This window comes from Pseudopodoces humilis, chromosome 2, assembly GCF_049639895.1.
Source record: "Pseudopodoces humilis isolate 2021_Gansu_Grassland_sample_001 chromosome 2, ASM4963989v1, whole genome shotgun sequence".
Taxonomy (NCBI): Eukaryota; Metazoa; Chordata; class Aves; order Passeriformes; family Paridae; genus Pseudopodoces; species Pseudopodoces humilis.
Window position 1 is genome coordinate 99,103,509 of NC_142201.1, and position 26,909 is coordinate 99,130,417.

At 39.5% G+C, this 26,909-nt stretch overlaps 1 protein-coding gene across 4 annotated transcripts; it reads left to right on the forward strand.

The window, feature by feature from the left end:
• On the forward strand, positions 1–26,909 carry CHODL (chondrolectin). 4 transcript variants are annotated; one of them, XM_088051699.1, is made up of 8 exons: positions 1–178; positions 15,549–15,861; positions 16,561–16,718; positions 20,461–20,508; positions 20,877–20,960; positions 22,286–22,388; positions 24,600–24,672; positions 26,436–26,542. In XM_088051699.1, the coding sequence occupies exons 1-7, from the start codon at positions 88–90 to the stop codon at positions 24,667–24,669; spliced, it is 867 nt and encodes a 288-aa protein (XP_087907825.1). In that variant the 5' UTR covers positions 1–87; the 3' UTR covers positions 24,670–24,672; positions 26,436–26,542. The 4 variants fall into 4 exon arrangements, with proteins under 4 accessions (XP_087907825.1, XP_087907824.1, XP_087907823.1 ...); XM_088051698.1 differs by lacking the exon at positions 26,436–26,542 and adding an exon at positions 24,804–24,833; XM_088051697.1 differs by lacking the exon at positions 24,600–24,672 and having other exon boundaries at positions 26,436–26,909.

The window sequence follows — 26,909 nt, forward strand, 5'->3', positions numbered from 1 at the left end:
TGAAGCTGGGTGTGTGTCCCTCGCCCGCCGGCCGTCATCGCCCTGCCCTGAGCGCTTTTCGGAGCCAGCCGGCAGCGGGGCAGCACCATGGGGGCCGGAGGAGGGCTGGGGCTGGCGGCCGTGCTGGCGGCCGCGGTGCTGTGCGGGCCCGGGGCGCTCGCCGGGCGCGTCCTCAGCGGTGAGTGCTCCGTGCGGGAGCGGAACCGGGACCCGCACCGGGAGCTCGGCTGGGAGCGCCTCCCGAGCGCGTCTGTCCCGCGGCGGAGCCGGGGGATGCCGCGGAGCCGGGGGATGCCGCGGAGCCGGGGGATGCCGCGGAGCCGGGGGATGCCGCGGAGCCGGGGGATGCCGCGGAGCCGGGGGATGTTGCGGAGCGGGGGATGCTGCGGAGTGGGGATGCTGCGGGGCCGCGCACCCCTCCGTGCGGCTGCGGGCTCCTGCGGCAGCCTCAAGTCATGTCCTGCCCCGTCTTCTTAGAGCTGGTTGAGTGCCGGCGCGCTATGTCTGAGTCCGAATTGCTTAAAAAGATCGAGCGTCTTCCCGGGGAACGTTTGTGCACCGAGTTTTGTTGGCAGCTGGACAGGGACATTTCCGTCTGCGATATTGTTAGGAGGAGAGGGCAAACTTTTTAGAGCTTGCGGTATAAATAGTTTTGATGTGCGTGGGTGCATCCGCAACTCTCAAAACCGAAAGGAAGAATACTTCAGAAATCTGTATCTAACATTGGAGCTTAGGTTTTATTTAAGAGCTGTAGACTCCCACTGTGTGTTTACAGTGTACAGGTGCATATGCTAAGAAGCTGCTAAATTTAATAAAAGGGCTCCTTTTAAGCTTACTTTGTTTCAGACCCTCTAGACTAAAGCTGACAGGCTCTTGAAGGTGTGTTGCACTTGCCTATATATACATCCGTGCATCTGCCTGGAAACAAAGATTTACACACCCCACTCTGCTTGTTAGCAAGTTATGTGTGTGTATATATGGGTAAGAACACGGCTCTTTGTAAACTGTCTCCAGAACAATGCCAATTATTTGTGTACTATTGTCTCAGGGGCTGTAACAGTAGCATATCAACAAAACTTTTTTGTAGGTTTTTTTTTTTGTTGCAAACATTTGACTGCTGGATTCAGGTAACTTTCTTTGTTGCTGAGGGAGAGCAGTCACTGGCCCATTTTGGTCATGCTCTATTTGAAGTGTGTTCTAATGCTACATCAGAGGTGGGTTGTTGGGCTTTTGGTAAAACAGTATGTCCAGGAAACAGTAGCTAAGTAGTACTTCCAGCACTTTGGAAAATCTTATTTGCCTCAACAGTAACCTGAAATTTTTCCTCTACCTCTGTTATACTGTGAATTATACTGATTTATATGATACATCAAAGCTCTAAGTATTACCATTTATATGACTGCTATGTAACACTGTTATTTTTAAGGAATAGTGAAGATTAATTATCTACAAGATGTGTTTGGTATTAGCAGTCTTAGTGCAGGAATCCATGTGTGTCTGAGGAAACCCAGTGCCTTAATCTTCTAGCTGCAACTTCTGTGTTTAACAGAGTCATAGGAAACTGAGATCCAGCTTTTAAAGCCCTGTGTGATATGTGTATACTGCCTTGCCAAACTGTTCCTAGATGCACATAAGGCTTTGGGGGTTTTGATAGGACACAGACTCTGCCCCATATTTCTCTGAAGCATTTTAAAGCATTTAATGTGCCTCACGTCACTGTTATGCTGATAATACTTGTCTGGTGGAATACAGGAGAGGGTTTGAAGCCACTTACAGAACAAACCATTTATGTACTATTAGTTTATTTGTTGAAGTTGCATTCATTAGATGAAGGTTTCCTAGACAATAACAACCACATTTATTTATTTATGCTTATTGAATATATTATGTACTGGAAGAACTTTTTCCCCCCTCCCTTTCTCTCTCTCAATACCATTTCTCTCACACCCATATTCTGGCACATGCAGAAGTATAGGTGTAGTACTAGCAGTAATGACATTATTTCAGGCAAGAAATAGTACCACTGGAAAGAATTTGGGCAGTGTGTGCTGTCACCTGGCTCCCATCTAGCTTACCTCTCTCTTGTATAAGAACCAGCAGTTTGGACTTAAGCAAGCTTATGTTTGAAATCATAAGTCTATATGTTAAACAGACCTAAAAAAAATTATTTATTTATGCTTCAGTCATAATTAATAATCTGGCATAGTAGGAAATTTCACTGCTCACATTATAAATAAATATATAGTTCCTATCATTCACCTAAGCTGCTTGAGTGCTGGTTGGACTTTGTGGAAAGAGTACCATTGACTGCTGTAAATTTGCAGCAGACCTAGCAATAATTGCAAACTCGCTAGCAGTTTGATCGCAGTGTCAAGAGGACAGAGAAGAAAAGTCCTGCCTTTTTGAAATACCATTTTTTAAGTAAAGGGTTTCTGTTACTTTTTCTGAGTATGTTAGTTTTCCTAGGATATAATTAAAACTATTTTTGGCATCAAACAATTTGCATTTTGGTGTTATTTCTTTGTCATCTTTAATTTGGGAAGTTTTGAACAGTGATGCAAAATGGTTTTTAATTTTTAACATAGCTAGACAGATGTTTTGTGAGCAGTGCTTACAGCTTCCATATCAAACTGTCTAGTGTTGCCAGAGAATTGATTCCTGTAGGAGAAAACCCAAAGCAGGCTCAGGAGAAAGTGCTGAGTCTGCCTTGCTGTCCCATGACATCATAAAGAACATGAAGTGATGATAATGCAGTTTGCAAAGATGCAATTACTTTAAGTATCTATTGGGCAGAAGAGATGCAAGCTAATCTTATTACTAATCATTTAACAGCCTATATATTAATCATAGATATTATAGCTTAATGACTGCTGTTTGTCTAGTTGTATTTCTACGACTTCTAAAGTTTTGCTCTATGTTATTGCTGTGCATCAATAGCAGATTAAAGAGTGATATAGTATTTTAAAGCAGTATGTATCTATTTTGGTGCAAAAGTACTTGAATATATAAAACACTAAATGAGGAAAAACAATTGGTGGGTTAGGAAACTACCAGAGTTGCCCCTGAACTATAGATTTTGTTGCTTCAGATGCCTTTAAGGAAGTGGATATGTTCATTCACATGGCTTATGATCAGATTTGAGTTCTACATAAAGTCCTACAAAGTAAGAGAATTAAAGCAGTGTCTTTGTGGGTACTGGATTGACTAGAGATAACAAACCCTTTCTCAAAACATGCATTGTTTAATTTAAATGAATTTTCTTGACCTGCTTATTGCACCTGAGTTTTGTCTGTCAAAGTGTAAGCATTTTCTCTAGATGAAGCCTTCTACTGTAAATTTGTGGGTTGGGTTTTTTTGTGTGAAGTGTAAATTTCAAGACACATTTGCAGCTCAGAATTTCCAAAGGTATAACCTGATAAAAACACTGCCATCTCATCTACACGTGCAACAGGTGTGTGTTGAACATGTTTCGTTGGAAATATCCAGCACTTAGTTCCATACTAGAGAAGCTTTTCTTGGATAGGCATGCCCAGATAGTGGAAGATCCTTTTGCTCAGTTGAAGGTCTCAGTAATCACTAAAGCTGAGACTTGGAGAAGTGCAGGAGAAGAAGATGGGCCTTGAATTCCCATGGACTCCTGCATTAGTTCCTCTCCTTCTCCAGCTGTACTGAGCACTGTCTTTGTGGGGACAAATCAATGATCTGGGCTCTTAACGTGAAATGAGGTGATGATTTTTGAATATAATACGTGTTTCTACTAAACACACTTTGCTGCAAACCAAGAAATTCCACAATACCCTGTGGAATGGGAGCCCAGTTTTGATGAGACATCTGATGGTGGAGGACTCCTTCTGTAGCAGGGTAGAAATACCCAAGTACTTAAATCAGTTTCAAGAATCAGATTTCTGTATTAGAAGTGATTCCCCCTTTGTCAGCCCTGTGAAACTTACATTTCCCATGGGTCAGAGTTGTGCCAGGCTGCAGTTCTGTTCAGGGATAAGGAAAAAGACATGGAAAATCCTAGTGCTGTGTCTCAGACCAGCATGCTGTTTGCCCAGGAATACAACTTTTTGCTCCCAGCATTTTGTTCAAAAAAGAGAAAGACATTGCAAAGGTCAAACTCATGATTTTCAAGTCCCAGTATTCCACTTGGCTAAAGAGCTCAAGAGGAAACAACTACCATGGAGGGAGCTATGGTAAAAAACATGTGGAATGGTATGGACAGTCTGCTTGCTTTCACTTGACTTTTGGTGCTCCCAGAGAGAGAAGGCTGGTCTCTTCTCTGGTTGAACTCGTGTTCTGTAGCTTCATTTTAACTCTAGTTCAGATCTCACCCTATTTAGATCAAACTTCTTGATTATAGGATGTTTGCAGGGTAACATACTTTGGTTCATAAAGGGTTCTATACATCATTATTTTTATGAAACTAATTCCCTTTCTAACTAATGGCTTTCTCTTTGCAAATCTCTGGTGGGTCAGAAAAAATGGTAGATGCTAATGTACAATAGGTAAGATGAAACAATCCTTTGATAGTAATTGTTACACTCTATACTCTTACCAGTCACTCACTATTTGGAAGTTGAGTCTCTTGCTGAAGCCGTCCCTGCTCCCACCATTGACAAACAGTGGGACCTTCAGTTCCAAGCAATCTTAAGAAATAATGAGTCCTAATGAAAAAGTTGGCATGGCTTTAAGAAAATCTGAATGTAGCTGCAGTGTCCAGCTAATGACTCTAGGCTTACTTTATAAGAAGGGAAAGAAAAGATTGGTATTTTAAGAGTGGGATTAATTTAATTTAATTTTGGATTTTGAATATACTGCAGATCTGTGCTAACAGATGCTGCTGTGTTTGCTTTGTTCAGTTGTCTACACAGTGAGGTCAGTAAGCCAGTTTAGATATGGGCAGGTTATTGGGAAGAACTAAAGTTTGGTGAGATGAATCCCACGCTGTATCTCAAGGACTACATGTAATGTGAATTAACCACTGATGCTTTACCTCTGAATTTTTTTAGTGTAAATTATCCTTTATAATATTCTAACAGATCTCTCCTCCCCTCAAACTCCCCCTCAATTTTTGTCTTAAGTTAACTGTCACCAATTTTAAGATTCCACGTGGATTGGCTTTTCCTACTTTCTTAGGAGCAGGTGAACAATGTTTTGCTTGTTGCTTTGTCTTTTAATTGTGGAACTGCTGCAGAAAGAAAGCACTCTACAATCCTGTACTGAAATACATAAGGAGCTCCCTACATAAATACTCCTTACCCTAGGAAACTCTTAAACCAAGGAAATTATTATAATTTGCACCCAGATATATATTATCTAAATCTATTGCAAATACTTTGGTAAAAAAATAATGAAAATACACCTACTTGGAAAAAAGGCATTCAAATTTCACTGAAAATTACTGAGAATGGATGGTGCTTGCCATGAAAAATAATTGGGAAAGAGTATATTTTCTTCTCATTTTTTCTTCATTTAATTGATGTAGTGTGGATCTGTTGACTGTGGAGATTAGTGTCGAATATCAGGAAAAGGTTCTTCCCCCAGAGGGTGGTTGGGCACTGGCACTGGCTCCCCAGGGAAGTGGTGACAGCACCAAGGCTGACAGAGCTCAAGAAGAGTTGGCCAATGCTCTTGGGCAAATGGTGGGGTTCTTGGTGATGGTCTGTTCAGGGCCAGGGGTTGGACTTCGTGATCCTGGGGGGTCTCTTCCAACTGAGTGATACTCTGTGATTCTATGACCAAAGAGTTATGAACTATTTCATTCTAGAGGCAAAAATAAGAAGCCATCAGCAGAAACTATCAAAAGTGCTTACATTTATGCCTTGGAGAAAACCTGTTGAGGGAAGCTACTGATGGGTATAAAATTGGGTATTTGTGAAAATGTCTGCTGGTTTGGGATAGGAGAATAAAACTATTCCCTGCTCCCCTAGGCTGGCACACATACTTAAGGCATTCAGACTACAATTTTTGTCTATTATGTCTGTTCCACAGCAAGTTAACTACAACTTCTTAGGTACCAAAGTATGTCTGTCTTTAAAGTTTCTGTGAATTCTGTTCTGGGCTTCATGGCTACACAGAAAACTATTGATGAATGGACTTAATTTGAATCACAGGATTGTTTGGGTTGGAAGAGACCTTAAAGACCATCTCATCCCAGCCCTCTACCATGGGCAGGGACACCTTCCACTAGACCACGTTGCTCAGGGCCCCATCCAACCTGACCTTGAACACTTCCAGGGATGGGACATCCACAGTTTTTCTGGGGTAGTCTTGTGTCGTGGTTTTAAACCAATAACTAAGAAAATTACTTATTTCTTGCTGTGAGATATGGATTAGAACAAGAGCAAAACAGGCATAAAACTTAAAAGGGAAAAAAAGAAAGTTTATTGACAAACTACAATAAGAACACCAGAATAAACTTCCAGAAAAACCTTTTCATCCCCTGTCTACCCACTATTCCCTTGTTCACATGACAAAAGAGACAAAACCTTTGGAACTTTGATGGTTAAAACAGTCCCAATTCTTGCTACAGTCTTTTCACCAGTCTTTATAGAGAAACAGAAGTTTCTTCCTGTTAATTTATGGAGTTTCTCACAAGAAAAACTATTTTTGTTATAGTTTTCCATTGCTCTAATGTTAGCTGCCCAGAGCTGCTGTTATTAGAGCCCACTCCTCCCATTTTTCACATCACTCTTAAGTGTATATGGGCCATGAGTCTAGGGATGGGATTTTTAAGGATAAGTTATTCAAAGGCAAAAAAAGTCTTCATCTGTTTCCGTGAGCTTCACCAGAAAACAGTTTTCTCATTGCCTCTCAAGGCTTCAAATCTTCCAGCACTTCACTGTACCATAATTACTCTACTTTTTTACTCAAAATTTACACTTTGAACACTCTATTCCTCCCTATTTACTGTCATGAATTAAAGGAGTGTTTTCAAGACCTTATTGTCCATGTCCATAGTTTTAACAGAAAGATATTTCAGCTTAATTAAAGCATCTTCTTAATTCTCTACCTTTTCTGAAGCTTCTTTTCTTTCCTGTCACTAGTAGTTTATAAAGTCTCTTTTCATGTTGATCACTCTCTTTTCTCTGTCTGGATAAAAAGATTAATCCGCAAGTCTTATCTGGGAAATGAAAGAGTTAAAATCTTGCCCAGGCTGTTGTAGGTAGTTCTGTGGCCCCGGCCGGTGCAGGAGCTGGAGCCGTCTGCGATGGAAAGTTCCTCATGGCTGCTCTGGAGAGTGTAGGCGCCGCGCCCAGCCCGCTGCAGGTCCAGAGCCTCTCTCCTTCTTCACTCAGCAGTTTCTAGTGAATCCAGCCACAGCAAAAAACCTGCAGCCGAGCCAGAGATCGGCTCGGCCCGGCCCGGCCGGAGCCCGGAGAAAACCCCCTCCACAGGGCCCGCATCCCCCGGCCGGGAGACGCTGGGCCCAGCCCAGTCCCCGCCCGGCCGCATGGCCTGGGCAGGGAGCGGGAAGCCTGGGGCTCTGCCGCCCTTCCCAGCCAGGAAACAAAGAGAACCAAGAGAGCTCTGGTTTTACACTTTAAGGTAGGGTTCACAAGTTGATCCCACTTTTCAATGGCCTAAACTGCTGTCAATTCTCAGCAATGACCGATAATTGGTCAGGAGAAAAGACGCCAGGCAGATCCCAGCAACTTAAACTTTCTTAAAGGTAAAGTAACTCCATGACATCTTGTCAGTGTTTATGCTTTTTTTAATAAACAGCTGAAATTGTGGAGTTCTTGGTGTGTCTTTAGGCTATGATATATAAAAAATTATCGTGTTACTGTGTTTATAAGAATTAACCTATGTGCTTCTATGTTTATAAGAATTTAAAAAAACCCAAAAAACAAAGCAAAGCAAACCCACTGCTAACAGCTTCAGCAGTAGTGTTTTGTTTGGTTGAGTCTTTTTTGTTTTGAGGTTTTAAAGTTCTGGGTAAAATAATACACATCCCAGAGCAGACTTGTAGATTTGTAGATCTTTCCAACACACCGTATTTCCTCTTCTTTTGAATAAGTTAGAATAGATACCATTGACACTTGGGTCTTATCATGGGCCTGACTGTGTCCAAGTTTTTCTTTAAAAGAGGGAAGGCAATTGTCAGCTTTAGGGGTTGTTTTAGCAGCTATGTTGGCACTTTTTGTGAATCCCCAGGAGAGTGCAACTCTGAGCTTGCCCCTTAGAGAAGGAAGTGGCTGACTGCCATGGTGAGCCCTGTGATATACACCTGTAAAGTTCACATGACCAGAAGAAAGGAAAATAGTTATTACAGGAAAAGCTAAATGGATCTCATGCTTTAAATTTATGATGTGTTAGATAGCTGAAACCAGAGCTGATGCCAAAATGAAGGTATGTTTTACTTAAAAGAAATGAAAGCTCTCAGGGCTCTAATGATTTGACCTGGGGAAAAAAAGAAATACTTTATAGATTTTTTTTTCTTTTAATCTGAGTTAGGACTTGAATCAGTGACTAAAACATTTTCATAAAAATGGAGTTTAATTTTCCAGTTGAAGACACCCTGTATTAATTCACATAATTGTAATCGTATGTTTCCCTGCAATGGTAATTACGGAGGGTGAAGTGTTGATTAGCTTCTAATGAGATTTACACATCAAGCTACTCCTTTAAAGCTCTTTTGTCAATGGCCTGAGATCTCTCCTTTGTGTGCCAGGGTTGAGAAGCTCAGTATAAGAAATAAATGTGTATTGTTTACTTTGGGAAATGAGTGAATAAGCCTATCATTGCTCTGTGAAGATGGCAGATTTCTTGCAGTCTGGTATTCCAGTTCCCAGTACATCAAGAACAAGCCTGAAGCACCACATCAGGGATTTTGAAAATCCAGACAAACTTTTAATCTGCTATGCAAAAGACAAATTCTCCCAGCAATTTATTTAATGCAATGAAGAACATTTTGCAGGACAAGGAATGCTCTTGCATCCTCCCAAGACCTAGAACAGGGCAGGTCCTGAGCACACAGAGGCTTTGACAAACCTCCCCCAAAATAACCTGCGTAGATCAATACTTTTTATAAGGGGTCATATGTGTACTCTTAACTATTTTTGTGACCAGCAATCTTGCTGCATTGTGCAAGGAAACTCTCAGATCCGATTTTAATTGCAGTTGTATTCAGCTGATGGCAAAATCCAGGTGTTAGGAATGAGTAACATTTAATATGTAAATGAGCACTACCAGGTGCTTCTTTGTGTCTCCTATTTGATTGCTTGATTTTTTTGAAGGTGTAGCTATTATGGGTCTATTGAGGACAACTGTCATTCAGAAAATAGCCCATTCCCTGTCCCCAAAATGCTTAGAAACACAATAGCTGAACTAGTAAAGGCTAACATAAAGGTGAAACCCCATTTTCAGCAATAAATGTACTCAAAAGCACTTTCTGTGGCAAAAGAAAAAATAAAGACAGGGACCAGATAGGAAAAACGTATCTTGTATATCTTCATGTATGTATCTTCAATATATCTTCATATTCTGCATAACTGTACTAAATCTCTGTATAAATGCTATAACACAGTAATTTGATTTTACTTAAAACTTCATTATCCCTATTTTTTTTTTGCCTTTGCAAAAGTTGCATTAATCCTAGAGACTGTTTACTTGGTGTCAGAGGATCTCTTGCATCATCTTTTCTAATTCACAAGATATGTGATGGTTAATGGCTAAAGTTACATTACCTGGCCTTTGTTTGATCAAGAATAGAAAAAAAATTCATATTTATCATTTTAGATTTGCTGTTGATAAATCCATCTATAACTTTTACTTGCCCAAGAATTTAGCAAGAAAGATACTCCATTGCAAGAAGTATTTTAAAAATGGCTGATAGATGAGTTTTGCTTGAGAGGTTGGGGACAGCCTCCATTCAGCCACCTTAGACATAGTCTGCATGCTTGTGACTCTGATATGATGCATACAAACTGCTCTGCACATCTGCCTGAAGCACAGCTGTTGGATAGGCAAATGTGGCCCTCAGGGTTTTTTATATAAACCATTTGAACCTTTGAAAATTTTTCAGTCTGGGAAATGACTTAAAACAAAATGTATGATGACACTTCAGGCATAATCCCTAATCCAGAATAAATCAGTAATGACTTTCTCTTCTCTCAGAAGGCTTGGTGATTAGGAGGATTGGAGGACAGAATACCTACTAAGGTATGGAAGAGATAGCTATGAAGCTATCAGTACAGATACAGGCTGGCATGTGATCTGTACAGCAGGCTTGATTTGAATGTCAAATTTATGAGCACATGGAATTCCTTAAACAGCTTGGGACTGTGAGCTGAGAAACATCAGTGGAATGAACAGTGACTCAGCCAGAGAATGATGTATATTCAGTACAAAGTTTGGGAGAGAGGATGGCAACTTGCTTTTATTGTAAATACAGACAGAATGTAATTATGAAATGTTATCACAGTTTTTTTTTTAAAAAAGTAATATGAATCATAAAAAAATATATATTTGGTGGATGGACGCAAAAAATGATGCAGTAAAAAATCAACAGCAGTAATGTAATATAGCAAAATATGACTGGCATCTGAACCTGGTCAAAATCTGACCGGATGATACAAAGACCATCTGACAAGATGCAGCAGCTTTGAAACAAAATGTGATTAGGAAAATTTATTACCACTTAGTCTCTTACTGGCCATGTTCTGGCGTGCATCACTGGGACTTGGTGTGGAGTGCCCTGTGATGTGGAGACAGGTGAAAACAAATTGTGCCCAGTGTCCTGCATGCTGCTGCGTCATCCCTGAGGTCACTGTGCACGTGCAAGCTCGAGACCAAGGCTAGTCTTCATAACATGGGCAGAGAAAATTTTGGTTAGTTATCATAGATTTCTGTTTTGCTATTTCATTATCACTTTCACTTAAGTCCTTGTGTTTTTATTTGTCACTTTGTTTTCTGAGGTTTCCATCAGGCTCACGCTGCTCTGGTTAATGTTAAATATTTCACGTTGCTTTTTACCAAGTGTTCTTCTTGTTTTCTTCTGAGTCCATTGCCTTGGGATGAAAAAATAGTGAAAAAACAAAGCATAAAGGAGTTTAGCACATCAGGCTTTGTGCATTAATTTTTGTCTCTCTTCACGTATGCTGTGCACGTGCAGTGGCAGACCTAATCTAGGTGGATGCTAATGGTATCAAGCCCTGGATTGCAGGTTAGTTTGTAAGGTTCAAGAGGAAGAGGGATGGGATTTATCAGCAGGGAGCTTATCTTCTACCTGACATCTTCAAAGGCTCCAGCTAAGTCAGGTGTGTCACTGAAAATGACCTTTGTGCCGCTCATGGGCCTGTGGGGTTTAGTTTAGTAATGAGCCTGATGCTCTTAGGGAGAGGAGTCTTTGACCTGGGTATTTTAGCAGGTTTTTTAGATTTCTTTTTTTTTTTTTTAGAATTTTGCTTCTAAATGATACTTTGCTGTAACTCCTGTCATGACAGAAATCAAGGAATCCATTATTTTTAATGAAGCATGATTATTAAAACATAATGGAGATATAACTGATTGAAATAACAGCTTGTAATTTGCTTTTTTCCTTTTTTCTTGAAGGAGATTTCCCCCCCCCCCCCATCTGCAGAAATATTTTAATGAGTAATTTAGTTTAAAAATATCTTTGTTCTGAGGCTGATAACTCTACAATGGACCTTCTGTGAAACACACAAAGATGCAAACTGACCCATATGGATGGAAATGGTAGCTAGCACTTTCTGGAGAAAATACTGTTCACTTGCTTTCATCAGCTAATGAGACGATGAGACAAAAAAAATAAAAAAAAGATTATTTGTGTTGTGTAGTATCTTAGCATGATTCATTCCAATAGTCTTGCTTACAAATCTAATTTCTATTCAATTGTGACAGAAAAATTGGAACTCAATTTTTACAGCTGAAATAGCAAAATATTGCCTTAGAACTAACCATGGAGTCTGCTGAAAGACGTTAGAATAAAGTAAAATAGCACAGAGTTGATATTTCCATACTTATATTGTCTCCTGTACAGTGTGGTCCATTCTGTCATTTCTCAGTGGTAAATTATTTCTGCTTTGTAGTTCAGAAATTAGTAGTGAGAGAAAAAATGAAGCTTTAAAACCTGACATCTCAGGGTGTTCCGAGAAAAGCACTAAAATGTCAACTGATTTGCCAGCTATTAAGGGACAACTGCAGATTTCCATTAACACATTTATCTGCTGTAGTGGAACTGGTTCAAAGTCCGCTTCAAAAGAAGAAAGAAAAGATTCATAGTAGGTCATTGCCTAAACACAGGGATTAAATTAACTAGAACAAGAGAAATTCACAGCTTATTCCAGAAAGCTTACTGCTCTGCCTCACACACTTCATTCACGCTGTTTAGGTCTATGGATCTTAATGCCAATTATTTCTTTGTTTCTTGCTGCTTTCTCTGTTGGTTTCTGGAGGTATATTCTTGCAGAAATGATCATCCTGTAAGGAGAAAATGATTTCTTTTGCCATGGCCATATATTTCATAAATAAATGAAAGAGCAGTAATTTAGGAGTTGGATTTCATGCAAATTTTCATTTGTTCAATTCTCTCTCACTTTTTAAAACTTGATTTTAGAGTTACTTAACCCTGCCCAAATATCTGTAATAAAAATGATGTCCTTAGAAATTATTCAGGTCAGTTTAAGGGAAGAAAGAAAATGTCTTCCACAAAGCTTCAAGATTTTAACTTGCACACCCTTTCAGATAAGCCCTTGGGTAGAAACTGGGCCTTCACATCTGTATGCTGATGGCTCCAAGAGGGCTCCCTGCTTTGAGTGCAGAACAGGAGCAAGCTGGGCACATATTAGGGGCTGCAGTAGCTCTTTGTGTTGTGCATCACAAATGCTTGTCATCCTCCTTGCTGCTCCATACAGTCCCACCTGGTTTCCTTGGTGTGGGTGATGGAGCTGAGCATTGATACAGCCTCTGTATGAGACAAGAATACAGCACAGCTTATGGACAGAAGCCTTGGAGCAGGTCAGAAACAGTGCTTGCCTTGACTTGGTCTTCAGGGTCTTTGCCAGCCTAAAATTCTAAGGTTCTACCTGAATCTCCATGCAGCAGCTGACAGGCAGATGAGCATCCTGAGAAAGCTCAGGTAGGTAGCCAGCAAGGATCCATTTCTTCAGCTAGAAGGTTTGAGTCAGATTTTGGGAGAGTCACAGAAGAGCAGAGGCTGTGCATGGGAACAGAGAGTGAGAGGAGCACTTCAGCCACCTGAGAAACATGCAGGGATGGGGTGTGGATTGTCTGTTTTAAAGGCAAAGTTAGCTGTTTTCCCATGAGAGGGAGGAACAGCACAGGAATTATTCTCTGTAGTAATCAGCTTGCTCATCACAGTTGGTTGAACATTCCAGCATGGCTGAAATTGTGACCAGGATCCTTTGACATCTGAATTTGCTCATAACTTACTACTTGATATCAAGGAGGAGTATGTGCACAGAATGAAAGGAATCATGGAAGAGCTTATTTCAAAGATTGTCTGGGGGAATAAAAAGAATAAGACAATGGACAAAGCACTCTTCCTAAATGTGCATGTACATCTTGAATTAATGCTTTGAATCCAATCTTCAGCTACAGGGAAAGGTGTGGTCACTTTTCCTTGGAAGTGATTAGTGTCCTGCATAATTCAGTGCTAGGCTTTGGATGTTTGTGCTGTTGTATGCACATGAGTACTCTGGCAATAAGCCATTCTCACTCACCCAGCAGTGATCAACAAAATGTTGATCAGCTCCTTCTTCCTTGTGCACTCTACTCTGTCAGTGAGAGAGCTCCTGGGGAAAATCAATCATGTTCACAAAATTGGAATTTCAGCATTGTGTAGAGGAAGGGAATGAGCTAGGTTTCATTTTTGCATTTCTCACTTCAGAACATTTAGACTTACCACTTTGTTACTTTGATAACAGTAGTTCTTTTGTTCAAAGAAGTCTAGGAAGAAGCCTGTTATTTCATTTGCATCTCTGTTAAAACATCTGTACCTTGCTTCTTCAGCACCACTGCCCAGCTACAATCATGGCCCTTTCTACATTTATTGGGAGTGAGGCTCTTAACCTATATGAATAAAGGGAAGTATCAGGAAAGAAATTTGGGCATACACTGTGTTGTCAGGACATTATCAGAGAGAGCCAAAATTGGTACTCTCTGCCTGATCTTGGAGCCTGGCTTTTTCTACATCTGTGGCACAAGCCTGTCCTTTTTTTAGACTGTTCTTGTTCCTGTGTTATTTTGGTAGATTAATTACTGATAAACAACTGAAGTCTGTCTGACAAGGTAAGAATGAGCTTAAAAAGATGCTTTTCTTCCCAATAGTCCTTTTCCAGATGAACTTTAATAGGCTATTATAAAGTGAAGGTTTCAGAGTTTGTTTTTTTTTTTTTTCTAGAAAGATTACAAGAATTGTAGGAAACCCTAGAAAGTTAAGCATAGTATATCCCTACTGCCCCTGTAATTTGGCCCTCTACAACAGAAATAATCCTGAAAAATAGGAGTTGCTTTCAGATTTAGCTTTAAGTCAAGAGCTGATCCTGATTTTCCGTTCCTGCATTAAGGCATCTTTGATACAATCTGTTTATTCCATGCAAATACTTGAAACTATGCTCTGTGCAAATACAGAGATGTCTTCATCTCAGCCCTTGTGCTGTCTGCTATTGGAAATGTCTTACTCATTAAATACAAAAATGAAACAACACTAATGCAAAAAAGAATGAACTTTATTGTAGCTTTTAAGGTTTTTTGTTTCCTTTGGTGTTTACTCTTTGTGTATAGAAAAACATTGCCTGGGAAAACTTAAATATAGCTTAAGTTATGTGAGGATGTTGCTGTTTCCTGGTGACAAATGACAATTTATTTTTTTTTAAGGTGAAACAGGATAAATCTTATTCAAATGTTATTTATGTGAGTCACGTATCTGGGTTTGCTTAAAAGTGAGACTAAATACAAGATTTTCAAATGGAAATTTGATATAGTACAATAAACTACTGTACTTTGTGCCAGTGTGGCTTTACAGGTTGTACTTAGGCACATTGTAGTGAAGAGTAGCTATGAGTTCCTCTCATATACAGCCTCTCAAGGTTAACTTAGGGGATCAAAAAGAATTTCCAGCTGCTTCTTGCCACTAAACATGTGAATTTGAAATTTATTTTTTTTTTAAATTGAATAGCTCTGATTACACAATAGAAGTGAAATTGGTCCATTAGTATGAAATAGTCAAGGAAATACCCTCCAAACATATCCTGGCTGTTACAGAGAGGCCTGATTGTTGAAACATTAAAGTAGAGAATATTTTTCTAGAACCTGCTGGGAATCTTCAGTGTTTTAGAGAGTTTCATATGACATGGCAACATAGATTCCCATGAACTGTGTGCTATTTGAAATTTAAATTAGAGCAAAGGGTTTCAGCAGTGCCGTTGTTATCACCATGAATATGCTCAGAAAAAACCCTCCCATCCTCCACCAGTATATGCATGATGTGCTGTACTCTATTCTTTCAGCTTTGCTCTTCATTACTGTACTCTGAGCAGCCCCATGTTTTTGTTTTTCAGGCCAGAAGGTGTGCTATGGTGCCTTCAAGCATTCATGTTACAAATTAGCTTATTTCCAGGACTTGTCTAGACGTGTGGGCTTCCAGGAAGCCCGCCAGGCCTGTGAAATCGATGGTGGGGCTTTACTGAGCTTGGAAAGCGAAGCTGAGCAGCAGCTAATAGAAAACATGCTGCAAAACCTCACCAAATCAGGCTCTGGGATTTCTGATGGTGATTTCTGGATTGGGCTGTGGAGAAGTGGCGATGGACTGGCCACGTCGAGTGCTTGCCCCGACCTCTACCAGTGGGCTGATGGAAGTATGTCACCATTCAGGTAGGTGTGTGAAACTGCTTATTGAGAAGAGTTCTTGGAAAAGAGTGGAGCCTGAAATGACAAGCCTTGCTTGAAGATATGAAGTTTGTCTGGCATCTCCCCCTTGACTTCTCCAGATGAAGAGTAGCTGGCAGTCGGGGTTTTGAGTTTGAAGCTATGGCAGGATGGCATTGTGTGGCTTCAGCCTACAAATTTCTTTGCTCCCACCCAGAGGGTTTGCTTCTGCATGAAGTTTGGAGGTTGTTCTGCCACATGTAGAGTCTTTTGGGTGTGGTCTGAAAGCAGGCAGCTAAATTCTGCAAGGCTCTGGCCACCTCAAATCAGGGAGCCAGCCACCAAATAAATTATTGTGAGGTGCTTACTGTAAATTGTTTGTTTCTACCCTTTTTGAAAAGCCTTTAACTTAACTTTAACTGATGAAGCCAAAGGCCAGAGTAGCAGCAACTCACAGAACTCAAGACAACGGGACAGATAAGAGTCCAATAGGGAGGAAAGCAGAGGGTGTTATTTCTGCAGAGGTGCTTTGATCAGTATTTTTTCAATATTCAGAGATGTGTTGCTTGGGCCTTAAAACTCCTTTGACAGAAGTATTGTGGGAAATACAGGATGTCTTTGAAGAGGACTGTTGGGGTTGATATTTCTTCATTGATGCAAACTGTTTCCTTTGTCATCCTGATGAACCTTATTTTCAAAAACTAGAAATTGGTACACAGATGAGCCTTCCTGTGGAAGTGAAGCCTGTGTGGTGATGTATCATCAGCCAACTGCAAACCCTGGTCTGGGGGGGCCATACCTTTATCAATGGAATGATGATAGATGCAACATGAAGCACAATTTTATCTGCAAATATGCCCCAGGTAGGTAAAACTGAAGTTGTATTTCACGGGTGGGACATTGTCTTGGGAAAACAATTGTCTCTTTGTTTATGAGGGAATCTTCAAGTTTTTTTTGGCCTGTGGTACTGGTTCCTTTGGTGTGTGCCTGAGCTGGCATTAACATGGGATATAATATGTCAATAACAATTATTAAAATACATTTTTAATACATTTTAATAAACCCGTTTATATCTAATAAGAATGTTTTCAAAGTTAGCTTCACTGTCACGCATTCCCAGAGATTTTTTTGATTTAATTAATTCCCTTACTTCACGAAGTATTTTAAGTGTACATTTTCTACTTTCTAGGTAGAATGACCAAGACATCTCTTGGTCCTCCTGTAAAAAATATTGCACTGTCCTTGTAGTTGCAGGCCTGCCATTTTATACCATCTTATGTGTGGTAATTGTTTCAAAAAGTTATGGCTTGAAGAATGAAGTCCAGAACAGCAGGAAAAATTTCTGCATTCATGCATATAGACTTAGAGATATGAAAAGCAGATGCATGCTAGTTGAGATGGTGACAGAAAAAACAGATCTTAGGCAATTTGGCTGTACTTTCAGACATGACATAAGTTCTGTGTATGTCAATAGAGGAAAAGTGAACTGTAAACTAGAACATGGTGCAAAACCAGAAAGGACGTGAAAAGTAAACTTTCCAGTTTGAGCCTGTAACATTTTCTATTCTTGGCGGTACTTAAAGCAAATGAAAGCGTGTTTTTCAGCAGGATCATGCAAATGTTTTAAAATATTTTTTAGTGTGTTTGTTTTTCAAAACTAAGCTAGAAGTCAGAATGCATATGAAATTATGGATTTATTTCATTTATTAATTAATAAAAACTCAAGAGGCATCCCATGGGAATCCCATGAGATTTAACTTGGACGTTTAACTTCATGAGATGAAGTCCAAGGTGCTGCACCTGGGTCAGGACAATCCCCTGTACCAATCCAGGCTGGGGATGAACAGATCCAGAACATCCCTGGGAGAAGGACTTGGGGGTGCTGGTGGGTGAGAGGCTGGACGTGGCCCAGCTGGGAGCCCAGGAACCCCCCGTGTGCTGGGCTGCATCCAGAGCCCCGTGGGCAGCAGGGCAGGGAGGGGATTCTGCCCCTCTGCCCCTCTCTGCTCAGACCCCACCTGCAGGGCTGCATCCAGCCCTGGGCTCCCAGCACAGCAAGGACAGGGAGCTGCTGGAGCCGGGCCAGAGGAGACACCAAGGTGATCAGAGGGGTCGAACAGCTCTGCTGTGAGGAAAGACTGAGAGAATTGGGAATGTTCAGCCTGGGAAAGAGAAGGTTTCTGTATGATCTGATTGCTGCCTTTCGGTACCTGATGGGAGCCCACAAGAAAGATAGAGACTATTTACAATGTTCTGGAGTGCCAGGATAAGGGGGAATGGCTTCAAACTGCTGAAGAATAGGCTTAGATTAGATAGTAGGAAGAAATTCTTTGTGTGAGGCACTGGCACAGGTTTTCCAGAGAAGTTGTCGATGTCCCATCGTTTAAAGTGTTCAAGGCCAGGTTGGATGGGACTCTGAGTAACCTGGTCTAGTGGAAGATGTCCTTGCCCACGTCAGGGGGTTAGAAAAAAGCCATTTTTTAAGGTCCCTTCCAACCTAAACCATTCTGTGATTGTATGAAATCTTACTCTTAGTAGCTGTTTGACCTATAAAATTCTGCAGTTTCCTACCTTCTTTCTCTATGCTGATGATCAAACAATAATCACTCTCTTTGTGGAGATCTGTCTGTCTGTAGAAATCCAGACTATTTTGTTCCACTGGTTTTAGTGGATACATAACTTTTTCACTTTCTGGTCTCGAGCATATTAATGGCAATTAATATGGCAAGCAAATATTAAATATTTAGCAGAGTTGATATACCAACATGTTTTGGTATACTGTCAACCCCTGAATCTGTTTCTGCTTTTGAAATTGTTAGTGGATATCACTACTTTATGATGATCAGTAATCATCATGGGCCCTTCAAGGAAATGCGACAATTTTATCACTTTTGCAACAGTTAGAATTATTTTGAAATAATGTGGAAAAATAAAAGTGTTTTATATTGTTAAAAACCCAACACTTTTATGTCAGAAATTGCAGGCTTTATTAAAAAGGTTTGGTTTCAGGTGTATTTTGTAGCTTTAAAAGCAAACAAGTTTAAATTAGATAATTATTCTTTAATAGAACTACTCACCATTCTCCTTGAGATGTGATAAAGAATTGTTTTTTCTATTGCTTTTACCATCTGGGAAAATGCTGGTTATTTTGGATTGTTGAAAAACAGTAACAATGAAAATACATTTATATTTCTTTCTCTAGGTAGAAATGGGTTATTAGTTTATAATGAGGCATATAAGGCAAACAATGTATAGGTAGATTATTGTTTGTATTGTCATTGTTATGCAGCTAAATACAGTACTACTGAATTGTAGCTATTTATTTTTCAAACTGTTGGAATTTTGCTCTTTAGCAAAACAGACTATTCTCCAGAAATGTGTTTTTCTATCACATGGAGGGAAAGGAGTAGATGCAAAATTTTATATAAATAGATACATGGCATTTCTTTAACTGCCTGAAGAAAGTAACACAATGTTTGTAGGAAAATTACATTTGTTATCTCAAACCAAGTGAGTCTTACAAACGACCTTTTTCTCCCCTCAAATCACTGTAAAGGCTTCAATGTCAGCTCTTAGCAATGCAGAATACATCCATTTCACCAGGAGTACTAAAGTGCCACGTGCATATTGAATTTCATTTTGTTGTTTGAGCATGTTGCTGTTCCCACCTCTCCTGCCTGTATTCAATGCAGGGTGTGTGATACCAGCCATAGGCCAAAGCAGCTTGTGGGTGACTTTGATGAAGTTGCATCTAATTGTATCATCAGCAAGTCCAGGACAGTGCTCATTAGGCAGCCTTGCTCAAGAAGCAGCTGCATTTCTGGTAGACACTTTTATTTTTCCAAGCCCTCCCTTGATAGCGTTTACTGTTGTAATGTTCAGTCTGGCTTTGGATCGTATTGATCATTCAGCAATCTTAAATTTAATTATAGGTTGGTAATTGCAAACACATTTAGTTCCTGCCCAGCTCCTGTAGGTTTGGTTAAGCAATCAAATTAAAAATTCATCTCCTGCTGTCAAGAGACAGCAGCTCTGTTATTTGGGGTATCTTGGCATCTTTCTTTGTATAAGACCAAATGTAGACATCTTTTACCCGAGTAGGTGAAATAATTGCCTTTTCTGATAGGCTTTATCACTGTTTTGATTTCTCCCAGCAGTTTGTATTTATCAGGACACTCAGAACTCTAGTCTCGTAGCACTATTAAGTTACTATAACTATATGAGACAGAGAACTTCTTATATTGTTTTAGAATTGTCTGCACAAATGAAGCTTTGGATATGTTAGGTGCTTCATTCAGCACCTAAGAAGCTAGGGTGTTCTGAGGCCTAGTCTTTAATCATTAGCCATTAAATCAGAGGGCACCAAGAACTGAAACTAGACTAAATTATAGCCTTCTAAGGAGCAAAAAATATGAACTAGGGGTGATTTGACACTAGTTTGTGAAGAGTCTTTGGTAAGAAGATGAAATGCTGAAGAATTGAGCAATTATTGTTTGGGGGAATGTATCTATTTCTGTGATACTGCATGAAAAAAAATGGAAACATCTTTTTTATTGCACACGTTTTTCATTCTTCAACAATCAATTTCAAATATTGGTTTAACAGATAATGTCTTAGAGAAAGAATTAGGAGACAGAGCAGAGCCAGAATACGGTAAGACATTTTGACACATTAAATTCCATTGCACTGGTAAATACATAATTATAAGGATAGCTGTCTAAGAACCTCCAAAATTTCTTAAGTTTAACAGGCATGGTTAAGAACTGAAACGGGAGAAATGAATTCTTCAGAGAGCAGCAGCTACAAATATATGGCTGTTGTTCAGAATAACATTGCTTTTAATCTTTCTTCCAGCTATAATTCCAGTTTTGTAATAAAATCCTACTTATATATATATTTAATAAAACATAAAAATGTTCTTTTTCCCAATATAAATGAAAATGTAATTGCTATTAATTAATTTAACAACATAATGGCCATATTTTTTACTAGTTTCCTAAAATGTCTTATCTCCTTTTCAGATATTTTTCCAACCGTGCCAGCAGGAAATCCTTATGACACGAGCAAACCAGAAGATCAGTATCATATTATTGCTACTGAAACAGGTAATGTGTTTATATGAATGTAGTGTTCTGCTAAAAATATTAACACTGGAATTAGAGATTTTTTTTATTTTTATTTTTTATTTTTTATTTTATTTTTTATTTTAACTGAAATATATGAATATATAATATGAACACACACACATATATATATTCAGCTGTATTTCAGTTTCCATTTTTATCAATAGGAAGAAACAGCCTGTTTCCCTGGGAAGTGCCCTGAAAATACATATATTTGAATAACATTTCAAGAGTCTTAGTCCTCTTAGTTACTGTGGAAACAAATGATTTCCTTTTCTCACCAAACAGAATAAACACCGTGTCCATAGCTCCCCCAAGTATCCTGTGTTTTGGAAAAACCACATGCTAAGAGGAGTTCAGTGCCTCAGTGAGATTCCCAGTAGAGATGACACTTGATATTTGGGAAGTAGATACCTACTGCCCAGATTCTGCAATGTCCCTGGCTGCTTCACTCAGCAATTTATCTTCTGAATGGAATTCCTGACTGGAAGAATTGTGGCATGGCTTAAGTTCAAGGAACTGAACATGTCTAAGGAGCAGCTCTGGATTTCATAGGATTGCACCATGAATTATTATTATATTGATGAACTGTGGTTTGAAATCAATAATAGCATTTAATACAAACTGTGCAAAGGCTAAAACTCAAACACTACCTGAATCTTCTAATTTATTCTTATTAGTGAAAAATATTTTAAAAATAGGACAATGAGTAAGAAAATCTCCACAATTTGTACATTAAATGTGTACCAGTGTAAAACATGGGCATATAGTTATAGTTACTTCTGGAAGTTCAGACCCCATCCTCTGTTGCAGACACATAACAGAGTCTCATCTTGTACCATTTCCCACTCCTTTTGTGCAGGGACCTGCAGAGGAGCACCTCTAGCTCCTCGTTAGTCAAGGAGAGGCTATATGTGTCTTTTAAGTGGAAAGGGAAAATGAGAGCCAGGCTCATTCCTCCTGTGGTCCTGCATGGGCAGGGAATCCACATGCAGACAACTGAGTATACAGTTAAAATGGACTGTAAGAAAAATAGACTGTGAAATGAACTGCATTAAAGTACTTGAATTTTGAATTACAAAATTGGAAAATAGCAGAATTGAAGACTTTATGATATGTTTTGCACATAACTCAAGTGCTGCTTTATTCTTGATACTGCTGAGCTCCCTTTAAAGCTCTTCCTGTAGAGGGAATATATGTTCTTTTGTGTAAGTTAATGTATTCCTGTTATTTTACTCCAAGTTTTTATTCACACAGTTAAAAGCACTTCAACATGGGAGACATTAATGAGAACTTTTGTTTTGTAGGTATAATTCCAAATTTAATATATGTTGTAATACCCACTATACCACTACTGCTGTTGATACTGGTGGCTTTTGGGACTTGCTGTTTCCAGATGCTTCATAAAAGGTAAAATATATTCATCCATAGTGTTTTTATAATGCAGAATTCATATTTCCATTGGCAAGCTATTCCTACTGAAAGACTGCTTACATCTGTCCCCAAATATGCAAATAAGCGCCTTTTCATCTACTAAAATGCAAGTAGTTTACAGCTGTTACAGCTGAACATTCACCTTCAGGCTTTTCTACAACATGCTGAAATAATTCCAGGTCTCAAAGGATGCTGCTGTTGGGACTCCACCTGCTTCTGAAGAAAGTCTCTTTGCAGACCACTTGATAGGCAGGGCTGTTGTCAGCACTTCTACTTCACCTCTTTCATTTGCTTACCACCTATAAAGTACCTGGGCTGTGGGAAATACTAGAGGGGTCCCTCACAGATACAGGGTGAGCCCAAGGACTCACTTTCTAACCTGAAATAAAAATTTATTCCAAGGACAAACCTGAGGGCCAGCAGCTGCTTAATCCTGCTCCACTGCACATACCATACAAACACCAGATGCACCACTGGAGCACTGAAACTGAAAATGAAAAGCAAAGCTTGCTTTGAGCCACACACCAGTGTGACATCCTTTGTACATCACATATGTGCTAAAGAGGATGCATAAAATAAACAGATATGTGTTCATAGCTGTGGTATCAAGCAGGTGAACTGTTATGCAAAAAGGAAACATTTCAGCCTTTGAAATACCATATAATTTGCTTCATGCTTTAAAATTCTTTGGACTTTTAATTTTTTTCAAAATATGATATCGATGCATAAAGATATGACAGCATATAATTGATTTTTTTTTTAAACTACTATTTCTGAAGCTTTCAAATATAATTTTCATCCTTTAGTTCAGGAAGTGTTTTCAAGTTAATGTAATCCAGAAGAGTTTAAACTGAAATATGTTTTGTAGATAAATGCTACTTTGGTAAAATATCGAGAGCAATTAGCAGATTCATAATCTGTTGTCTCTCTTGAAGAGCAGGAATAGCTAAAAGGAATATGATATCACTATTTTAATAAATTAAAATAAAAAACTCCTCCTTATTTTTAACCTTTATTTTTTCCTCATGGTTTTTGCTTTATATTTCCTGCCAATAGCTGCAGTAACTTATTTTGGGTGAGAAAACACTCCAAATTAGAGGCTGTTTCTGTCTGTATGAGTGAGTGCACAGTGATATTTGCAGTACTCTTTGCTGCCATGTCTCATTGAAAAAAGTGGCCATAAAGAAGAGATGTTACAAAGCCTGCATAACAAACTTGATTGTTTTTATTTTATGCATTTTCTATAAAGAAAGGGGAAATGTATGCTTTCCAACCTGTCTTATGACAGGCAAATACAAGCCTTTGAAATGTTATGCATAAACCTTACCACTGGGGCTGCAGAAGGTTGGAAGCTCAAAGCAAAGAAGAGTAGTAAAAAAATAACACATATAACACTAGCAATTACATAGTACTGAATTCTGGAGCCCTTATTACAGTGGCCCTGGATTTCTTGGTAAGTATGGTACATCTTAGTTAGTACCTTTTCTGGCAGATCCTTCTCTTCTGAGAAAAGTTTCAGCCCTTGAATACTCCTGGGAAAGCAGTGAGAGGTTCATGGCCCACTGAAATCAATAGAAGTAGTAGTGTTGACTTCAGTGGGCTTTGATCAGGCCTTTGATGCTATAGCAGTTGATCCAGAAGTAATTCATCTGAACTTCCAAGACTTCAAAATTGCATGATGCAGATATTGGAAATTCACCCTGAAAGACTGACCTTTTTTCTGTTAGCTGATTAGTTTGATGGATGAAATGATAGAAAAATCAAGGACAAAATGGTTTTGATGCAAAACAGGCTTGCCTTTTTTATTGTTTGGTTGGTTTGGGTTTTTTTGTTCCCAGAATGTCCATTTTGAGTTACATCAAAACTTTTAATTAAAGAAATTTAAAAAATCATTTCGATCAAAAAAACTATCACAAAAAATGAAGTATTTTACCTGTTGAAACAAAACTTTGTTTTTTAAAAAATACTTTCCTATCTATTTTTAATTTCTGCTTATGACCTGCCTTGCAAATCATTTTAGTTCATCACAAATATGCAGCTCTTGGGCAAAAACCAAATTAAAAAAAGAGACAATCACTTGAACTTATCGTCCGGACACCACAGAGCTTTAGGAAAGGTATTCTGTCCTGCTGGGGAAGGAGGGATCCCCAACTTTCCACATGAACCTGACTTCTCATTCTTTTTTAGGCTTCCACAGCATGGTGACCTTTCCTCTGAAAGCCACAACCCATGGCCAACCAGGACATGCCTAGCTTGAAAGGTCATGACCAATTTTGCTTGGCATTGGGCTCTTGAAGGGTAGTAATAAGGCAAAGCAACACCTCGTCCCTGTAGCTAGCAGAAATGATCAGCTCATTCATGCTTAGATGCTCTCCCTTTCATTTCTTCCAGGGAAGCAAGGAGAAACTGCTTCAAAGACCCATCTCCATTATCATCTGAATGCCTTGCAGAAAGTTTAAATTCCATCCTGGTATATTTCTCAGTTTCTATGATTGCATTTGATGGTCAAAACACCAATATGCTCAAGTTATTTATTGCATCTTACCTTTGTCACTAAAATCTGTTTCCTGAACCAGCTGTGAAATATCAGCAAAGGTTTGCTGAAGATAAGATGATTTGATACAGCTCAAGTTCTGATCCAAGGTGTTTAGAAGTTGTTCCTGCTGTGTGGCAAGGACTCTCCATTCAAAGCCTTTCATCATTAATTTACTCCTGCTTTTGCCGGATTAATCCGGAGGGAAGTAGTGACTTCGTTTCTTTAAGAAGGAAGCGCTGGAACTACTTGATTCATTGCAATTGCTTTGTTTATAGCATTGTGGCCTGATCTAAAGTCCACTGAAGCCAAAGGGAGTCTTTTCAATTACTCCAATGGGCTCAGGTACATAATGCATTACTTTGTAGGGCTTCAGAGGTAAGTCTGGAGGGATTGAAAATTACTGTAGCATTCAGAACCCTTAAAGCACACTTTAAATCAACTCAGACTCGCTTGCGTTTACGCACCAGGAAAGAACTAAAACTGAATGTATAGGACTGTTGGGACTCTTAGGTTTCTACCTTACAGAGTTATGTAGGGCTGCTTCTCCTCCTCTGGTTTTTACTTCATTGGGGAAAAAAACCCCTCAGTGTGAAATATTCTATCCTGAGACTGAAGCATTTCTATTGAAATGCAGCTGCAATGGCTCCTGAAGTGGGTCCTATTTCAGTAGTCTGCAGTGCACTGTCATCTACCAGTCTAAGTGAGGGAAGATGGTGTACTGTAGCAGTTGTAGCCACGTGAAATTCTGCCATAAACTTTCAGGGTGCCCCAGGGCTCCCTGGAAAAATCAGAGCAAACACTTTAGCAGTATTGCAGAGCAAGTCCTTTTTGGAACCAGTTTTATCTTTTTTTTTTTTAATTGAAAAAGTCCCAAACACAAAACCTACTATTGACAGTTTTGACTGAAAACTAGCCCTAAGGAAGCTTTCTACCAGTCATTCATTGCTAGGAGTCTGATTCATGTGCCATCACTTCATTAGATGTCAGGTCAAGCCCTGAAGGGAAGAGGCTTGCTGGTGCAGGGGTGCCCAGTGAGCCTGTTGGTGTACCAGGGTGGGCAGGGGTGTGGTACCCACTGGGGTGGGTGGGCTGCACTTTGGATGTAGATTTAGGGGGGTGTGTGTGCTCTGGTCCCCCCCCCCCCAGACAAGGGAAGTACTCAGCTCCCACCAGCCCTGGTCAGACTGAGTCCTTCTCTGAAAAGACTCCTCTGTACAAGAGGTGTGGCTGGATGGGAACTGAAAAAAAATGAAATAAGATAAAATCCATACAGGCAAATTCAGTACAGTTCCTGGGAGCAGCACTGCTAAGCAGGGTGATCTGGTATTTTTGGTAACAGTGCCACTGTGGATGGGGAATCCACACTGTGAAAGCACCAAATGTGGCCTTGAGATCCAGGGATGGAACACTCAGGTCTGATCGCGAAGCTGAATCAGGACTGCAAAGGCACACATGCGCTGAAAATAATTTATATTTTTATTTTTCAGTAAAGGAAGAACAAAAACCAGTCCAAACCAGTCCACACTATGGATTTCAAAGACGTCTAGGAAGGACAGTAGCATGGAGGTATAATGATTTACTGACTGAAAACAGAGCAAAAATAACATTTTGCAGTGAGGCTGTATTATAATGTCATCAAAGAACATTAGCTTGGAATGGCTTGAAAATGCAAAGGATCTACAAGAATGAACTGTAAGCTCCCCCTTGAGGCAAATGTTCACATCATTTTTATATAATGTTTGTTTATTAATTCAGTAACAAACTATGCCATGCTAAATAAAGGGTATGTATTTATTTTGCTAAGAGATGTAAGTTAGCCAGTTGTGAGCAATGAAACGAATAGAGCATTTGAAGTTTTTATGGGGAAATATCCACAATGTATGTCAGTTTTAAGACTGTTTGTAGTTAAACAAACCTCCTCTGTTTCTTTTAGTCTCTCATGCATTGTATTGTAGTCAATG

Bases quoted from the DNA above. Each gene is read 5' to 3' on its own strand.
- CHODL (XM_088051697.1), top strand. From the start codon at position 88: ATGGGGGCCGGAGGAGGGCTGGGGCTGGCGGCCGTGCTGGCGGCCGCG. The intron at 179-15,548 runs GTGAGTGCTCCG...TTTGTTTTTCAG, and splicing joins CGCCGGGCGCGTCCTCAGCG to GCCAGAAGGTGTGCTATGGT. The intron at 22,389-26,435 runs GTAAAATATATT...TTTATTTTTCAG, and splicing joins TTCCAGATGCTTCATAAAAG to TAAAGGAAGAACAAAAACCA.